Here is an 18,246-nt window from a genome sequence, read left to right as displayed (position 1 = left end):
GCTTGTGTTTGGGGGTTTGGCTCCAGCCAGTCCCACCAGAGACTCAAATGGAATCTTAAAGTTGCAGATCTGTCACATGCACTTCCCCTTCTGTGGTTTCCTTCTCTGTCATGTTGCACTCATTTTCTCTCCTTTAAACCCTGGATGAATAGGGACTGAGCATTGTGAAGAGGAAAACCCTGCAGCCACCCCAGCTCCAGCCCAGTTTGTGCTCCCTCAGCCCCTGCAGTACCATGAAGTTGACAGAAACAAATTGTAGGATCATTTGTGTTGGAAAAGACCTTTAAGATCATCAAGTCCAACTGTTAATCCAGCATTGCCAAGTTCACCACCAAACTATGTCCCTAAGCACCACATCTACATGTATTTTAAATGTCTTTAGGGATGGTGACCCCACCACTTCCCCAGGCAGCCTATTGCAGTGCTTGACAACCCTTCCAGAAAAGAACATTTTCATAACATGACCTGGATCAATGTGAAGCCATTTTGTCTCGTCCTTGTAACCTGGGAGAAGAGAGCAACCTCCACCTCACTACAGCCCTCCTTTCAAAAACTTGCAGAGAGCAGTAAGGTGCCCCTCAGGGGGGCCTCCTCTTCCACCATCAAAGAAACCTGTGGAAGAGGTTTTACAGCAACTTCTGTGAGCCAGAGAGAAGTTTAATAAGAGGATCCTTGTTTACTCCTGAAAGGATTTTCCAGCAAGGTTGTTGACGTAGAAACCAAGAAAGAAAGAAGGATAAATAAGAGAAAACTGCAACTGCAACTATTCCAATAAGCACCTTGTTTGTCTTTTGTGACCAATGAGTAAAGTGTAAACTTAGGAGTTTTGTAAGAATGTGTAAAAAGCATGCACGCTATAATAAAAACAGGTTTGAAGCCTTCTGAAAATTGAGTGTGTTGCTTTGTATTGTGACCATCTCAACTACAACACAAACCCAGCTCCTTCAGCTGTTCCTCATAAGACTTGTTCTCTCTCGAATCTGAAAATCATAGCCCTGTGGCTGGCACTTCCCTTTCTGCGGCTTATTTAAGTCACACAATTTTGCTGGTATGACAGACTCATTTTCTTCCTTGAAACCCTGTGCCCACCCAGTGGTGGGGGATATAAAAGGAGATCAGCAGGAGCAGAGGTTACTGTGCAGAGGACAGCCCTACAGACACCGCAGCTCCAGCGTCACTCGTGGCTCTCTCAGCCTTCCCAGCACCATGAGGGTCCTGTCAGCTGCCCTGGCTGTTCTGCTCCTTGTGGCCATCTGCTCCCTGGCTGAGGCTGATCCCAGCATCCCCAGCAGCGCTGCACTTCACAAGCGGAACGGTAGGTTCTCTTTCCCCAGGAGAGAGCCCCATCCCCACTGATTAGACACTCCTGTCTATGGAGAAGGCTGAGAGCTGATGGGCATCACCAGTGCAGGGACTAAGCCTCAGAGATGGAGGTTTCCAGGAGGTGTTCCCAGAGGACACAGCATAGGTGATGGCAAATCCCCTGGGAGCCACAGGCAGAGCCTCTGCTGCAGTGTGGGGGTCTCACTGGGCCCATCTCTCTTCCCTGAAGCTGAAGACACCACCTGCTGCTTCTCCTACATTTCCCGCCCCATTCCACGCATGATGATCAGCTCTGCCTACGTGACCAGCAACACCTGCTCAAGGCCAGCTGTGGTGTAAGTACCCAACACTGCTGGGGTCCAGGGTGCAGCAGCCAGGGCAGGGCCTCAAAGGTGTCCAAGGTTGTCCAGGATGGGGAAGGGCATGGACAGGGACAAACAGGGGCTACCAGCAGGACCTAGCAAAAGCACCCTGATGCCCTGGCTGAGTGCCTCAATACTGGTTTTCCCAACAGCCTGGTCACCAGGAGAGGAACGAAGGTGTGTGCAGACCCCAGTGCTCGCTGGGTGCAGGAATACCTGAAGGACATGAGGCTTCAGTAGTCACTCCTCCCTGCCGCTGCTCCCAGGCAGAGCGCTCAGCCCCCACCATGAGGACTGCAGTAAGAGTGCTTGAGCTGCATCCTTCTTCAAAAGGAAAATTTACTACAATTGGCATACACTGGTTTAACTAAACTTTGCTTTTGCCTAAATGCTTGAATAAAATGTTGGTTTGTCAAATCCTTTGGGTGTCTCTGAAGTCTCTGCTGGAACCCCAACATGACAGAAATGACAGACAAGATAGAACCACGTATTCCAAAATTACTCAGGAATACATATATACACTGTAATAATGAGACTAAAAGAAGCTCTAAATCCTAAAAATTATGTGTAGAGCTGCACAAGATTTGGGCAAGGCTGATGGACTTCTTTCTGCATCATCAGTTTGCTGTACTTCAAAGCTCACTTCAACTGCTCTTCAATGCAATGTATAGTGCAATGCTTTTGGCCACTTCTGCAATTCAGTCTCATAGCAACAGCTTCTAGGTAAATAACACTGAAAATCTCTGACTTAGAAAAAATGTGAAAGAGAAAACATAATACTTTTATATAATTTTCAAGGCAAAAATTACAGTCCAGTAAAAATCCACCCTGATGCACTGTTTTCACAAATCTCATGACAGTTTAGACAATCTATTGGTTCTTATAAATACACCAACCCTGGATTAAATACTGTGCATTTTCACAGCATCATGGAGGTTTTTTCCTTAATACAGCTTGACTTAATCCCCTCCTAAAAATGCCTGTTGACCACTGCACCCTTAGTCTGGCTCCTTGAAGAGGACACACTGAGGTAGAAGGCTGGCACCATCAGGACCAAGAGCTGCCCTCTGAGCACACACCACCAAGCCCAGAGCCATTCCACACTTCACCCCTGGAGAACAACCTGTGAAAAACGCCAATCACTTGTTTTTAAAATTTTAAAAGTTTAATAGTAATAAAATGGTCATAAAAATAGCAATATAATTAGAGTAATAAAAATTTGAACAATTGAGATTAGGACAATATGAGACAATAAGAACAAAGAGTTACGGACAGTCCAGGTATCTTTTCTGGGCAAAATAAGCCTGAAAAAGGACACACATTAACAGAGGATTAACCCTTTAAAACCTGTTGCATATTCATACACCTCATACATGATGAATAAATTCCATTCAGACAAAGAATTCTGTCTGGTCAGGGTCAGCTTCTTCCCTTAATCCTGACGGTGTCTTCATGGCTGAGCGAGGCAGAAAGAAGTTTATTTCTTCTGATAAGAGAGCAATAAATTCTTTTTCTCTGAAAGATTTAGGTGTCCTGTGACTGCTATCTTGTGAGTCCTTTCTTTTAAAAAAGTATCTTATATAGCATAGTTTCTATTTTAACCTTATGTTACAACTTAAAACTATATTTAACACACTATTTAAGAAAATTAATACAGCATAACTTTCTAGCCTAACACATATAATATTAATTTTAATATTTACAAAAAGCCAATCATAAAATATGTATTTTTCACAAACCCAGACTAGGTGTCCCTGCATTTCACACAGCCCTCCTTCTGCCCACACCACCATCCACCACCACCACCATCCATCCCTCTGTGCTGCCCCAAGTACAGGTGTTCTTCCCTGCCACCACCAAGGGGGAACCCGTTCCCATCCCTGCCTTCCATTCCTTGAGCTGCCTCTTTCTTTTTCTGTTTCTTGGACATTGTATTAGTATCTGAAAACTTTGTTTGATGAAAGTAGTGGCGTTCAAACCCACTGTGTCCCCTTGTTACCGCAGAGCTGACATCAACACTGAGTGTTGGAGGGCAGACTAATCATAAAACGTGCCATATTCAGCATATTTTGTGAAGCAAGTGCTGAGGAGAATGAGAACTGAAAAATGTGTATTTTATTATTGGTTTTTTGCAAATATTAAAATGAATATTATATGTGTTATGTTAGAAAGTTATGCTGTATTAATTCTCTTAAGTAGTGTGTTAAATATAGTTTTAGGTTATAGCAAAATGTTAAAATAGAAACTATGCTATGCAGGCTACTTTTTTTTAACAAAGGACTCGCACTGAGATAGCAGCCACAGGACACCTAAATCTTTCAGAGAAAGAATTTATTGCCCCATTATCAGGAGAAACGAACTTCTTCCCGCCTCGTTCAGCTCTGAAGACGCCGTCAGGATTCAGAAGTAGTTGACACTGACCAGACAGAATGCTGTATTTGAATGGAATTTATATGTCATGCATGAGATGTATGAATATGCAACAGGCTATTGTTTTTAAGGGTTAATCCTCTGTTAACGTGTGTCCTTTTCCGGGCTTATGCTGCCCAGAAAAGGACATAACTCCTTGTTTCTATTGTCTCATATTGTCCTAATTCAAATCGTTCAAATTATTATTACTCTCATTATATTACTATTTTTATAACAATTTTATTACTATTAAACTTTAAAAATTTTAAAAACAAGTGACTGGCGTTTCTCACAAAGAGAATAGCACGAAATGCAACAGCCCACACCTCATTCCCCTCATGCTCCCCACACCCAAACCCCACTCTGAGTTTCCGGATTTCCGGCCTCAACCCCGCTCGTCCAGCAGGGACCTCCCGGCCCCGCAGGGCATCTCGGGAGTTGTAGTTGTCCGCGCGGCGCGACATGGCGGCTGTGCGGGCATTGCCGGCTCTCGCCGCCGCGCTGCTTCTGGCTGCCGCCGGACAGGCCAGCAAGTACTCCCGGGAGGCCAACGAGGGGCTGGCCGCCGCCGACGGCAAGCGGCGGGAAGCCGGGGAGTTCCGGGTGGTGAGGCTGAACCAGATCTGGGAGAAGGCGCAGCGGGTGAGTGGAGCGGCGCTCGGAGGGGGCTCCGAGGTCGGGCCCGGCCGCTTCAGACACTCCTTCCCCGTCAGGGAGATGGCGAGGAGCGGGCACCGGTGTGTGAGGAGACGCCGAGGCTGTCTGGCCCCGGCTCGGGGCATCGGTGGCGTTTGTTCTGTTCTCGGGCACGGCTGTCCCCGAGCGTCACGCAGCGAGCGCTCCGCTCAGCCCCGCGGCGGCTGCTATGCCAGCGGCGGGAGCGGCTCCTCCCGGGACACGGGATGTGTGTCCGAGCCCTGGGATGTGTGTCCGAGCCCCGGGAGGTGCTCACCTGCCCAGGGTAATGCAGCCCCCAAACCGCATGGTTCCCGGCACAGGGGATGTGTGTGCGAGCCCTGGGAGGTGCTCACCTGCCCGTGGGTAACAGGGGATGTGTGTCCGAGCCCCGGGAGGTGCTCACCTGCCCCCGGGTAATGCAGCAGCTAATCCGCATGCCCAGGCAGTGCCAGAGAGAGGGAAGCCCCCCTGGTGCCGGGTAGGATCTGCGCTTGGCTCCCGGGCTTTAGCCGTGCTGTTCAGGACTGGGATGCTCTCAGCTGTCTGAAGGTGGTGGGCTCGGTTCCTGCTCGGCACAGGGCAGAAGTTCACTGCGGGAGAAGAGGAAATCTCCACCCTGGTGGTTGTGTCTCCTACATTCACGTCAAGTAATGTAGACAAATGCAAGAGGACCAGCAAATGGGTTTCACCATTCCCAGATGAGAGCCTTAATTCTGACAGTGAGTCAAAACAGTACTTGAGTTTCTCTCACAGTGGACTACAGAAGATGGTTAATTAAAGTGAAAATACAGTCAAATTCTTTAATTACAGTGGAAATATTTGCTTATAACTAAGAAGAACAGCTGCTGTGGGAGGAGAAGAATGCACTGCAGATATCCCCTGAATATTGTGGACCATGGAAATTAGGGTGATGACTGGCAAAGGTTCAGTTCTTTCAGGCTATGAAATATAGTTAACATTAATTTTGAATCTTCGGTATTCTGAATAGCCTGAGCTATTGAATTGGAGGTGGGCATCCCCAAATTCAGCCAGAATCTAGAACTGTGCCATTGTGCTGCCTCCCAATGTGCTATAGGAAGTTATCAAAATTACTCCTTTCCTCGATGGGAGACAGATGGAATGGGACATAGGAAAGTGTGTTAATGAAATGCCAGCTGTTGAACTGACAGCTGAAAAGGAAACCACACTGAGACTGGAAATAATCTGCAATTATAGTAATGTCAGTTACCTCTCACCTTTCCAATTACAGTCTTTTCTCATGTTCATACCTGGCTCTTCTGGAATTAAAATTTGAGGTGCTTTACATCATCTGTGTTAAGATGCTAAAATAGAAAATGGATTAACTTTGTCAGTAAGGAACTAAGGCTTAGTAAATTCTATATGTGTGAGCTGGATTTTAGAGATGCAGAACCTACTTGAACTAAATTTGCTACAATCTGAATTTCGCTTTTGAGTACAACTGTCATCCAGCATGTGTTTTATAAAGTGATTTTTCAGTATGTCTGGGCAATATATAAAATAAGAGGAAAACTTTGGCTGTGTATTGCATTTGTATTTAAATACTTCTGTGTGTCAATGCAGAACTCTTCATTCCTTTATTTTGGTAGTGATAGAGAAACTACTGAAAACAGGGGACTTCTTTGTTTTGACATAAAAGTCGGATACCACAATTTAGCATTGCAACACAGTTGGAGGAGCAGTCCCTAAAAAAAAGCCCCAAAATGTTACTTAGTGGGACCAGGAGCGGCAAGCCAGACTTTCTTCTTGTTTCCCTGAGGATGAGTGGAAGGGAGTGCTTGATCTTTCTCCAGAATCTCTTTTCATAAAGAGTAAATTTGTAGTAAAGAGCTCTTTTCTCTTGGAGGCAAGAGTGTAGGTAAGGGTGTTGCAGGTAATGATTGCAGCCAGCCCAACAGCAAATGATGTAATTGTTGTCATGTTTGATAAATTTCCAGCACTCATTCCCAGCATTGCCAGGTACCTGTCTTGGATGTTAATGTCCAGGCAGCATAAAGAATGAGTTTAAGGAGCTTGTTGCTTGGTTATTTAATCATTAAACTTAACTTTTCACCTCTGCTTCTAGTTAGTTATTCCAGCATGTGAGTGATGTTAGTAAAGTGATGAGGAGTCCTACCACTGACATTTTTAACCTGGTGTACTCAGGGTCCAACATGGGATAACCTTAAAGGAAGTAGTTCTTGAACTGAATACTTTAAATTAATTTATGTATTCACTCTGTTTTGCATTAATAGGACAGGCAAGGGGCTTCCAAATGGTTTTCATAGGATTTATAATGCTTACAAGGACAGCTATTTTAGTTTCCTACTAAAATTGTGATGAGAATTAGAAAAATATTGCTCTAATTGGGAGAAATTTGAATAGAATCTTGTTTTCTCTTAAGGAATAGTGGAGTTAATGTAGCTCCTTAGTATTTATTAAGACTTTAACATGTTTGATTGATTATGTCTCCAGACTTTATGTTTAGAAGTTCTGATATTCTTTTCTATAACATCTAGAAAAGAGAAAGCTGTACATGTTTATGGGATTGCACTAACTGCAGAGGGGCTCTAACATAAAATGCACTGTGGAATCTTTTACACAGTAGTGTGTTACTGATGACAAGGTCCCACATAAAAGATTTTATTTTATTATATTTGCAGTACTTAGGAGCTAAATTACTTCTTATCTAATTATGCATGGCTATTTATTCCTGTATTTCCTCAACCCAACTACATGTGATGTCCAGGCTACTTGAATGCTGACTAATATTAGAGTAACTAAATAAGTACCAAGATATTTGGCCATTCCCTTCACAATTTGTAGCAAACCTCTCACTCAGTCTTGAAGCTTCAGAGCACAATTCTTGCTGAGGAAAATTATTCTTGGTGCCACTGCAGCAGTGACACTTGGGCTGTCCACGTCATCCTGCACCAGAAAAGTAAATAAGTACATGATTAAGGTTTTTCTTTTACTCAGCACATCCTAAGAACCATAAATAAAGTGGTTCCTTCTAAGTGCTTTGTTTCTGTAAAGCAGTTCCCCAAAAGTAGATGGTAAAGGTCACAACAGGGACACTCCTTTGCTTTAGTATTAGAGGGATCAGAAGTTTTAATGTGTTCTGTAAGCATTATATTTACCTGTGATTCTAGATTTTAGTAATTTCAGTAAGCCAAGTGCAAAATGCAGAGAAAAAAATTTAAAAATCAAAATTATTGTATGCAGTGGCACAAGATTAATTAATAGGACAGCCTATGATGGAAACATAAACAATAATGTGGATAATTTCCTGAATTCTTGTCAATAGGAAGTGCATTAGTTCAAAGTAATTATACTTTTCCTAGTTACTTTAAAATAACCTAGTGACACACAAAGGAACGGCTGAATCTTTTCAGTATCATTCAGATGTTTAAAAACAATACTGAGTTCTGAGTTTGTGTTTATTAAACATACTCCTTCCTCACTGAAAATGATAATTTTTATAATCTGTAAGCTGGTTTTAATGATAAAATAGATAAACTTGTGCTAGGACTGACAAGCCCAGGTGGTTTCCAGCTGGATCTGAGCTCCCAGGAGCTGGGCACGCAGTAGTTGGAGGGGTTTTATCTCCTCTCCTCTCTGGGCTTCTCCTCACCTCACCTTCTGTTTTTTGACCACATAGACACAAAAAAAAATGGTTCTGAAGTATTAAGATGGTTTGTTACATTTATTTGTTTTAAATTGAATAACTAAGATGACTAAAATCTGGAAGTTCAGGATCAACTCACAGCAGTGCTGATTAGCCAACCACATATTAGTCATTGTTCCTGTTTTCCCTGTAGCTCACAAAATTTCAATTAGTCCATATTTTTCCTGTTTTCTCTGTAGCTCACAAAATTTCAAGCTGACCTAGCATTCATTTAAACTATTTTTTTTTCTATCTTCAGCCTCAGTGTTATACTTTTTTTTTTTTTCTAATATGTTAGACAGGAATACCTGTAGGTTTTGTATGTTTTAATGCACATAAACTGTGTTAAGAAATTATTTGAGAATTTCTTTTTCATTTTGATCATAGTAAAAATTGCTGATGAAGTGGCTCTCTGACCTGCAAGGCCATCCTCAGTGACCTGGGAGACTGAAAAACTGTACTAACCAATGAAGTTTTCCAACTCACTATAACTGTATGGTTGGAAGATTGTCCACAAGAAAGGACATGTGATGGCAATGGCACGTTCTTTGAGAAGAATTGCTGTGCCATGCTGGTTGTTATCTATCTGTACTGGTTCCTGAGGTAGCTCTGAAGCAAAAGGGGACTCCACATAACTAAATACAAACCTTTCTGTCTTCTTGTCAGCTCCATCTCTCTGCTGTGAAACTGGCAGAGTTGCATAGTGATCTAAAAATACAAGAAAAGGATGAGCTGAGCTGGAAAAAACTGAAAGCTGAAGGGCTGGATGAAGATGGAGAGAAGGAAGCCAAGCTCAGACGGAACTTAAATGGTAAGGGCTGTCTTGGAAAGGAGGAGTTTAAACTTTGCATCACACACACACATGGTTAGACACTTGTGTTTATTACATAACAGGTTGTCTTTGTGGACACTAAGGACACAAGTTCTCTGCAGTTCAGCAGGGAGCTGCAGGAGCCTAACAAAGTGCTTTACTCCCAATAATTCCAGAAGAGGTCATTGAACCTGGGACCAGTGTGTCTTGAACTGTTTGTTAGCTCTTCCTCCATGAGCTGCAAAGTGCAGCTCTGACAGTCACAGATGTACCCCATCTCTCACCTTCCGTACATCCATAGTTGGTTCTCATGTTTCTGTATCTTCTATTCCCTTGCAGTCATTATGACTAAATATGGAATGAATGGAAAGAAGGACTCTCAGCTAGTTGATACCAACTATATTAAAGATGGCACAGAAAGTGACACACTAGATGATCCAAGACTCGAGAAATTATGGAGCAAGGTGAGTAAGATTTCCAGGAACTGGAGTGTAGGAAATCAGTATTTCTTCATTGAACTCTTAGCTGTGTCTTCTGTGAGCATTCAGACTTGGAAATTAATGGCTTTACTACTCTTTTGTTAAGTACTGACCAAGCTGCCTTGCTCTGTAGCTCACATCTTCATGCCCTGTATCCAGACCATCCAGCTGTGGCAGGTTGTCTTTGGCAATTAAAACACCCAGTTAATCTGAAAGGTGGAGCCTGGGTCCTCACATTTCCCTGAACTCATGGCTTCCCTTAGTGTGACTGTCACACTGTGTGGTAGTATATCTATGGTGTTTTTCCCAGTTTTCTTCTTGTTGTTTGTGGATATTTTTTAAAAGATATATTTAAAATAGAACCATTTTGTAGACTGTCTAAAGTGAAATGTATTGTGGGGAAGGGTTTTAAATAAGGGCTTTCTCAACTTAGTATTCAACTGAAAATTCCCAGGATTTGCATTCATGCATAAAAAGTGGAAGATGTACTGTCAAATTTGGGCAGTTAAAACTGGCAAAGTCATAATCTTCAGCAATTAAATAATTCAAATTTTAAGAAGCAGCTAGTCAGGTAAATCTAAAGAATTCTCCCATGAGTGTAGTGCAGTGATAGAAAAGCAGAAAAAAAGATTTGCTGAATATTTAAATGTTACTGTAACTAGGTACAGCTTTGGCAAGGAACATGTTGTCCTGTGCTTTGGGGAACAGTAAAGTGCAATAGGAGAAATATTCCCTGAGCAAAAAAAAACAAAAAAAGGGGTCTGGATAGGTTTCAAAAATATTCACTTTTGATCAGGCATTGCAGCAAGTATCCCCCCAGATTTGTGAGTAGTGCCCCGGCTGTGTGAGCAGTGCTTCTTAAATGGTTAGAGAGCAAGTGCACAGCAGTGATAAAATCTTCACTGCCAGTAGAGTAAGATGCAGTAAAGACTGTGTTTAATGTCCGACTGCATCCCTCATGCAAATGGTTCCCTTACAGTTGTCTATGGAGCTCCATGGCCCTTATTTCTGTATTAAATTGTTTCCCATGGAATAGAAATGCCAGCACTTTTCACTGGGTAATCCATAGCAAGTCCAGTTTTATAAGTCTGAAGCAAACATCTTTTGACATGATTAAAGGCATCTCATCCATCAACATCTAAATCCTGACCACATACAAATATTAAGAGAATTAAAACAAAAGATCTAAAGAAAAGCTGCACTTAATAATTTTCTAAATGTGGTGAGAAGTGGGAAGACATTTTGGCAGTTGAGGGCACTTAAAGCACTTGGCCTGGAAAGCATAATGAGCTCATGTTTCTTTCAGGCCAAGACCTCTGGGAAGTTCTCTGATGAGGAGCTGGATAAGCTTTGGCGAGAATTTACGCATCACAAAGAAAAGATCCGTGAATACAATATTCTGCTGGAGACTGTGAGCAGAACAGAAGGTGCCTGGACAATTCTCTGATGTTTCAAGATCAGTACATCTCTTTTCTCTGCCCATTGTTTCCATCACTTCCAAATTTCTTTGGAACTCCTCACATTTCTGTCAGAACCACTTGCAGGTGCTGGCATTTTCAGATAACCTCCTGGGTTTAGTTCTGCATTAGCTGCCAAAATTCTTGCCAGCTAATGAAACTGCTGCCATTTCAGTTTTCTGATTCTGCCTTCATTTCATGCAGGGAAAATGCCATCAGATTAGCAATGATGGCCATTGTAGTTTTACAGGAAATTAGGCAGCAAGCATAAATCCACTGCTGCAAAATGCAATTCTAAAGTCTGCAGAAAATATGTGTTTTGTCTCACCAGCTTTATTTGCACTCAACTGAAATCCTAAGAACTTAGCACTTTTTTTATTCACCTCAGATTTGGGGGATTATTTGGAGTTTTTGAGCTATCGAGATTTGGCCCACAATCAATAATACTTACTGTTCTTCAACAGATATCCACAAGAATGTTATCAATCCATCTGAGGAGAACCTGGTGAAAGAGGAAATCTTGCACAACAAGCACAGAGAGCTCAAGGAGAAGTTAAGGAGCATCAATCAGGGCTTTGAACGTTTGCGTAAAGTCAGTCACCAGGGATATGACACAACCAGTGGTATGATACAGCAGGGTTTGTGCTTCTTTGGGATTCATTTCATTTTTTAAAAGTTAAAATCAGTGGGCAAAGGCATAGTCACAGTATCACAGTGTGTTGTGTGCCACAGTGGGCTGAAGATACAGAGTCAGCCAGTCCTGTTTAGCACCAAACACTGGAAGCCTAATGAAAGGATACAGTCATTGTGTTAAGAGGATAATTTTGTCTTCCATGAGAAGGGATATTGCCCCAGGAGGGCAAGTAAATGAGACAACATGCAGGACATGCAATGCCTTTATCCAGTTCCTCAGGTTTGGGGTTTTTTGCTTTTTAAAACCTACTTGTTTTACCTAGTACTAGTATCTAGTTTTATCCAGTACTTGGGTACTTCTCCCAAGTACTCAGTTTCATCTAAATTAGATCTATTAGAAATGCAGTGCTTAATGTCTCTGTTCTTAATTTAATAACTATATGTATGTGAGAAAGCATCCCTTCATCTTTCATAGAAGTTGAGCATTAAAAGCATTGTGTCCACATTTTAATTTTGTTATGTGTGTTTGTTTAGAATTTGAAGAACCAAGAGTGATTGATTTGTGGGACATGGCCAAATCAGCTAATTTCACTGAGAAAGAGCTTGAATCTTTTCGAGTAAGTGGAATTCCAGTGACTTCTCTTGCAGAAAGATATTTTGCCACATAAAGAAGTGCTTGATTTTACTCTGATTGCAGCCACTTCTGTATTACCCTCCAGACACCATAAAAAAGGTCATACTGCCTTTTTAATTCTTCAAATTTATAGACATGTGTGTAACTAATCATATGCTGGTTCTGTTATAATTAGAAGAATGAAAATTCTGAATCCTCTCAAAACAACTGTTGCATATTTTGAATCTTTGAAAGATCAGGTCCTGCTTCTTTGTTGCCAAGGCACCAGATTTACCCCTCTTACCAATGTCTTAATTATGTCCTTGGGAAGCACTGTAATCTGTATACCCAGCAATTTCCCTCTCGTGCCCATCTCCTGTACTGTTAACTTCCCATGTTGGAGCTGTGTTGAGCTGACACAAAACTATTGTGATTAAGACTGTTTTTCAATGAAATAATGTAGAACTTCATTCCTGTGCAGTTCATGCCACTTTTATTCAATTCAAGTTGTATAAAGAAAAGATTTAATTTTTTTTTTGTCTGACTCTATCTATCAGATTTCAAAAAGAGGCTTTTTTAAAAATCTGTCTCTCTCCCCTCATTCTGCTGTTCTTATGCCTAAATTTTTGCTTGGTGTTCCCTGCTCTCATCTTGTAGCACCTCACACAGCCACCCACAGTCTCCTTTTGAGGACTCTGCAATGGGTCGTTTTCAGCACTGCTTTCAAAATCAGCAGTCTGGTGGTGATGGTAATGGATTGTCCAGACACTTTTTAAGAAGCAGGGAACTGAAAAAGCTTTCTGTGCCTGACTTAGTAGAGTATCATTAGGAGTGTCTTGGCAAGAGAAAGGAAGACTTGGAAAGAAACTCCTCTGAAGCTGTGTGTGTTTGTTATCTTAGGAGGAGCTGAAACATTTTGAAGCAAAGATTGAAAAGCACCATCATTACCAGAAACAATTAGAGATTTCACACCAGAAACTGAAGCATGTAGAGGAAACTGGAGACAAGGATCATCTGAACAGAAACAAAGAGAAATATGCCATGCTGCAAGAAAAGACAAAAGAGCTAGGATATAAGGTCTGTATAAATGCAGTGTTACATACATGTTGAAAGTTTAACTCAATAGCAGAGGGGGAGCAGATTATCCAGTGCTGATTTTTCATGCAAGCTGAATGATTTCCAGAAGGGGAGTTCAAGACACATCTGTTCTCCATGTTTAGTACACCATACACATAATTGTTCTTACAGATTTAAAAAGGCCTGAAGTCTTCCTGCTCTCTGCTCTTTCTGTTGTTACAAATACTTGTCGCAAAATCTGAATTTATTACTCTATTGATAATTTATTGTCTTCCTGATTTTTTTTTGTGTGTTTTCTTTTCCTGATAGGTAAAGAAGCACTTGCAAGACTTATCCAGCAGAATCTCTCAAGGTCTCCAACACAATGAGCTATAAGAATTTGTCCTGCTTCATGGGATCAGTCTGTTAACACAAAGCAGTTAGTGTGGTTTTTTGAGCAGGGCTTACCAAGGAGTCCTTCTGAAATAGTAAGGATTGAACAGATGTATCCTGTAAGAATTTTTTTTTTTGCCTACTTTATTACAAATTTTGTATTTGCACTGTAAAATTAAATGATTAAGTATTAAGGTTTCACATCTTGGATCATAAGAATCTTACTTCTGAATCAAGTAGCAGCCTTTGAAATAATCAGTTTTGTCAAAAGGAAACAAATATGCAAAAATCAAAGGATTCCTGCTAGTAAAAAAAATACTAATCTTATAGTCAGGTAAGGTTTTCTGATCAATGAAAGCAAACACTGAGGTACAGGAAGGTTAAACAGGGGCCAGAAAAAGTCTTTATTTCAATCCTTGGCCTATTACATTTCCAACTTAAGGTTACAAAAATATTTTTACTGACTTTGAGCAGTGGCTCAGAGCTGCACTGCTGCACTGTATATAAATCTTTCATGTGAGAGGGGGAGGAAGGGTAATGAGGGAACAAGTACTGAGGTCAATTTGCACAGTTTAGTTATTGACTAATGTGTGTGTACAATTATCTTGTTCATGGTTGCTTTGGTTTTGCTACACTTGGTCATTAAAAAATCAAAACAAGATACTGGTGAGGCTTTTTCTTTTCATCTTCCCTTTCATAAAGTGAGAAGTAACCAGGCCTGTTTTTTGAGCATGTTGCTAGTTCCTGTAATGTTCATTCACACATCAGTTTTTAAGAGAGGAGGGATAGTTTTGCACCACAAGGATGTGTTTCTATGTTCTGAATAGGCAGAAAGATTTCTGAAGCAGCTTATCTCTGACTATATATTTCAGTTCAATCTCCAGTAAAGATTATTATCACTTCTCCTTTCAAGACCAGATTTTTCTCGTCAGAACTTTGGCACACATCAGGCACTTGGATTGAAATTGTCTGTAATAACAATGCTGACCCTTTATTTCAAATGAAAGTTTCGAATGAAACTGTTGCAGGAGCGAGGCCAAGGCCAAGGTCCAGTGTGGGTGAATCATTACAGCTTGGTTGGGGAGCTCTGTCCCTCACAGATGGCAGTGCTGAGGTGTGCTGGATCAGGCAGCTGTCCTCAAGCCTTGCTCTGCCTGCCTGTTCCATGAGGAATACTGAAGAGACACTCATCCTGGGTCATCATGGCTTAAAAGTAACATGATTTTTTTTACTTAAAAACTATATCTTCATGTGCAAAAGATCTGAACCAAAACTCTGGTAGCAGTCTTACTTTGAGATTTTCTTTGAAGAGAGAATCTTTTTCTTTTTTTTACTTTGAAGATAGAATCTTTTTTTACTTTTTTAATTTAATGTAAGCTTAGAATTATTTATATTGCAGAGAATCGTTGTCCATCACAATAAGAAGCCACCACTAATATCAGCAATCTCCTTAGAGACAACTCTGTTCATATAGTTTAGGTATACCTTTGGTTGGCAAACTAAAAAACGTAAATCCAAAAATAGTTACAAGCCATTTATGAGAAAACTGCTTTGGTTTTTTTTTTTTTTTCAAATGCTACACACTTATTTCTTCTCCAGACTATGGCTTTAAAGGTTGTATCAGAGCAGTAGCTGTATTATCTTACAAGTTTGTCTACATCAATTCCCTGTGAATGCAGATCAGAAATGTAATCTGTATTATGTTAGAAAGCAGAGACTTCACTGTGTCCTTCAGTGCCCCCTTTGGCAGGGTGGGAACCAAATCTGTGAGCTGCAGGTCAGTTTGGTGGCTGTGGCCTGGGTGTGGGGGGTCCCACAGCAATGGCCCTGGGGGAAGAATTTGGACACATGCAGAGCAGAGGAGCTCCACAAAGCACTGAGGCACTGCTGCTGGGCAGTCCTGGCAGGGTGGTGTGGGATGGAGCAGCTTTCCCAGGGCACAGAGTTCAGGTCCTGCTGCTGGGGCAGCTGTGCTGCCCTTGGGAAAGTAAAATATCCCAGCCTGCACTGAAGGCAGGCACAGCAGCTGTGTGCTCCACACAGGAGGGCACAGCACAAAGCTGGGTTTCATTCCAGTGTCTGCCTGAAGTAGAATATGCTTATCCAAGAATTTCTGAGGATGTCTGGAACAGCAGAAGGTGCTGTATTCATGGAATGAATAACCGGGGTCAGATCAGTTACTGATCTGAGGTGCTGCAGCAGAGGCTTTAAAGAGGCAGTGGCTGAAGCAGGCAGTGGCTGTGCTGTGTCTTTACCTGCCACACCATGACAGTAATTGGGCTCAAAGGCCAGGTGGGCTCAAGCAGAGAGAATGTTTGGCAGGTGCTGCAAAGTACAAGAGGCTGACAAAATACTTACATGTCACAGTAATGTAAAACTGGGAACAAGTCACAGCTCATCAGAGGCAAAGGTTGGAGAGTGGGGTCAGCAGAGTCACCTCACTTCAGTTACAGAGCAGAGCTGTTAATGAGTCTGAGCACACAAACCTAGAGGAGAACAAAGTAAAAAGGCTGTTGCTGCCCTGCACCCAGCTTCCCATTGGAATAGTCTGTGGCTGAGTGAGAGTGCAACAGCATAAGGGAAAGCATGAGCAATAGTCTGTTCCTGTCAAGGTTCCTCAGGGCTTTCCCTGCCTTTTCAAATTTGGGACAGGCTACGGGGGTGTAAAGTCTGATTCCACTCTAGTTTCTATGGTCTGCACCTCACATGTATCAATGTATTACTGTATTTGCAGGGACCCCTGTGGCAGGGAGGAATGATGAATCTGACTCCATGTTCTCAGAAGGCTAATTTATTACTTTAAAATACTATATTATATTAAAGAATAATATACTAAACTATACTAAAGAATAGAAAGGATACTTACTGAATGCTAAAAAGATAATAATGAAAACTCATGACTCTCTCCAGACTCTCAACACAGCTTGGCCCCAGTTGGCCAAAGAGTCAAAACAACTCACAGCAGAATCCAATGAAACAATCACCTGTGGGTAAACAATCTCCGAATACATTCCACATGAGAAAAACACAAGAGAAGCAAATGAGATAAGAATTATTTTCTTTTTCTCTAAGGCTGTTCAGCTTCCCGGGAGAAAAATCCTGGGCGAAGGGATTTTTTCCAAGAATGTGAATGCTACAATGTATCTACAATTCAGTTATTGTTGCAGTTTTAGTCCTCCAAAAACTGTTCATATGGTCAAAATAACAAGAGTGGGTAGTGTTTGAGATATTAAAGATTAAAAAATAACTTGAGTCACCACCCCTGTGTTTCTCTAAATAGCAACAAAAAATCAGAGCCAAGAAAAAAGGTATAAATGAGATATACCTGCAGTCCTGTACCCTGTAAGAGGTGAATAATGGAGTTCATAGGTCACATGGAAGAGGCATCTGAAAAGCAAAGAACTCTTTTATACAACGGTTGAATCTTCTCTTCCTTAATAGGTTTTCTAGCTGATCCTTCTGTAATTTTTCAAATTAACAAGTTTTTAAACCACTCTGAGAAACTATTTGAAATACAAAAGGGGCAGCAAAAAAAGGAGAAAAGAGCTGCATTTCTTAGGGAAAAAAAAAATCAGAGCATTTAATATTCTATAGTCAGTCAAATTCTGCCCTGAAAAGAACCTCAATTTAAGTAAACTTGTCAGTGACTTCATGTAGGACAGATTTTATTTGTTAAAAAGGGGGGTGGAAAGGTGAGGGAAATAAATACATAAGGCATTAAACGCAACAAAAATAACCAAGCCTTTCTTAAAAAAAGCCCATCCTACATGTTGGTACAGCAGCTAAGGTGGCATCATTCTACCAAGACAAATAAGGAACAGCACTGTAGCAGATTTATTGTGCAATAATTTCCCCTCTCCCCTCCCATGGGATCCTGATGAATGATAGATCTGGCAATAGCAGGAATATTTAAATTTACCAAGTAGAGATCATTTACATTTTGTCAGGTGAAGTGGCATCTGCCTTTTCAGATCCTGTTTCTGCAGGTGGGGATCCCTGTGCTCAGGAGCTGGTGGGATCCTTGCCTGGGCTCTCCTGCTTGCTGTGTCCAGCTCTCCCTGTGGAGTTCCCTCAAGCTAGGCTTAATGCAGATTAAGGTAAAAAGCAAGGGACAGAGAAACCACCTGAGCTTCCAGAATGTGCTGCCTCAACAGCTGATCTTGGCTGAGCATTTCACAGTAAGTACTACACAGGAAGTTCTAATATATATCTTAAATATATTTTTTTCATTCCATAGCATTTAATGAGAATAGAAGAAATAAAGTAATTTAAGTCAATAAATGGAATAGATTGTTGCATTTAATAAAAACAGACCTACCTTTGTAACTGAGAGCTGGGTGCTGCATTTTCTGGATGCATTATATTCTT

The 18,246-nt window shown here is 41.4% G+C and overlaps 2 protein-coding genes and 2 long non-coding RNA genes across 4 annotated transcripts in view; 3 read left to right on the top strand and 1 right to left on the bottom strand.

The window, feature by feature from the left end:
- The first annotated feature begins 1,031 nt into the window (after window positions 1-1,031).
- LOC135447241 (C-C motif chemokine 3-like) lies at window positions 1,032-2,104 on the top strand. The gene is made up of 3 exons (XM_064712162.1): window positions 1,032-1,315; window positions 1,553-1,658; window positions 1,838-2,104. The coding sequence occupies exons 1-3, from the start codon at window positions 1,051-1,053 to the stop codon at window positions 1,923-1,925; spliced, it is 459 nt and encodes a 152-aa protein (XP_064568232.1). The 5' UTR covers window positions 1,032-1,050; the 3' UTR covers window positions 1,926-2,104.
- A 2,363-nt stretch (window positions 2,105-4,467) lies between these two features.
- On the top strand, window positions 4,468-14,539 carry LRPAP1 (LDL receptor related protein associated protein 1). The gene is made up of 8 exons (XM_064710252.1): window positions 4,468-4,736; window positions 9,103-9,247; window positions 9,587-9,711; window positions 11,033-11,153; window positions 11,648-11,806; window positions 12,351-12,433; window positions 13,330-13,506; window positions 13,816-14,539. Exons 1-8 carry the CDS (start codon window positions 4,557-4,559, stop codon window positions 13,879-13,881), a joined length of 1,056 nt encoding a protein of 351 aa, XP_064566322.1. The 5' UTR covers window positions 4,468-4,556; the 3' UTR covers window positions 13,882-14,539.
- Window positions 14,540-15,414: 875 nt separating this feature from the next.
- On the bottom strand, window positions 15,415-17,945 carry LOC135446467 (uncharacterized). Its single transcript, XR_010439819.1, has 3 exons — window positions 17,816-17,945; window positions 17,204-17,265; window positions 15,415-16,364 (listed from the first exon to the last, which is right to left on the bottom strand). It is a non-coding gene; the product is annotated as an uncharacterized LOC135446467 (long non-coding RNA).
- Window positions 17,922-18,246, top strand: part of LOC135446466 (uncharacterized) — a 14,554-nt gene continuing 14,229 nt past the window's right edge. The window contains exon 1 of the long non-coding RNA XR_010439818.1: window positions 17,922-18,056. This is a non-coding gene — a long non-coding RNA (uncharacterized LOC135446466). The remainder of the gene's footprint in view (window positions 18,057-18,246) is intronic.

Source organism: Zonotrichia leucophrys, chromosome 4 (assembly GCF_028769735.1).
Source record: "Zonotrichia leucophrys gambelii isolate GWCS_2022_RI chromosome 4, RI_Zleu_2.0, whole genome shotgun sequence".
Taxonomy (NCBI): domain Eukaryota; kingdom Metazoa; phylum Chordata; class Aves; order Passeriformes; family Passerellidae; genus Zonotrichia; species Zonotrichia leucophrys.
Note: the sequence above shows the minus strand (reverse complement) of the source record. Positions and strands in the feature narration are given on the sequence as shown.

Coding starts and splice junctions, on each gene's coding strand:
- LOC135447241 (XM_064712162.1), top strand. CDS start 1,051: ATGACAGACTCATTTTCTTCCTTGAAACCCTGTGCCCACCCAGTGGTG. Junction 1,316..1,552: donor TGCACTTCACAAGCGGAACG/GTAGGTTCTCTT, acceptor TCTTCCCTGAAG/CTGAAGACACCACCTGCTGC. Junction 1,659..1,837: donor TGCTCAAGGCCAGCTGTGGT/GTAAGTACCCAA, acceptor TTTTCCCAACAG/CCTGGTCACCAGGAGAGGAA.
- LRPAP1 (XM_064710252.1), top strand. CDS start 4,557: ATGGCGGCTGTGCGGGCATTGCCGGCTCTCGCCGCCGCGCTGCTTCTG. Junction 4,737..9,102: donor TCTGGGAGAAGGCGCAGCGG/GTGAGTGGAGCG, acceptor TCTTCTTGTCAG/CTCCATCTCTCTGCTGTGAA. Junction 12,434..13,329: donor AAGAGCTTGAATCTTTTCGA/GTAAGTGGAATT, acceptor TTGTTATCTTAG/GAGGAGCTGAAACATTTTGA.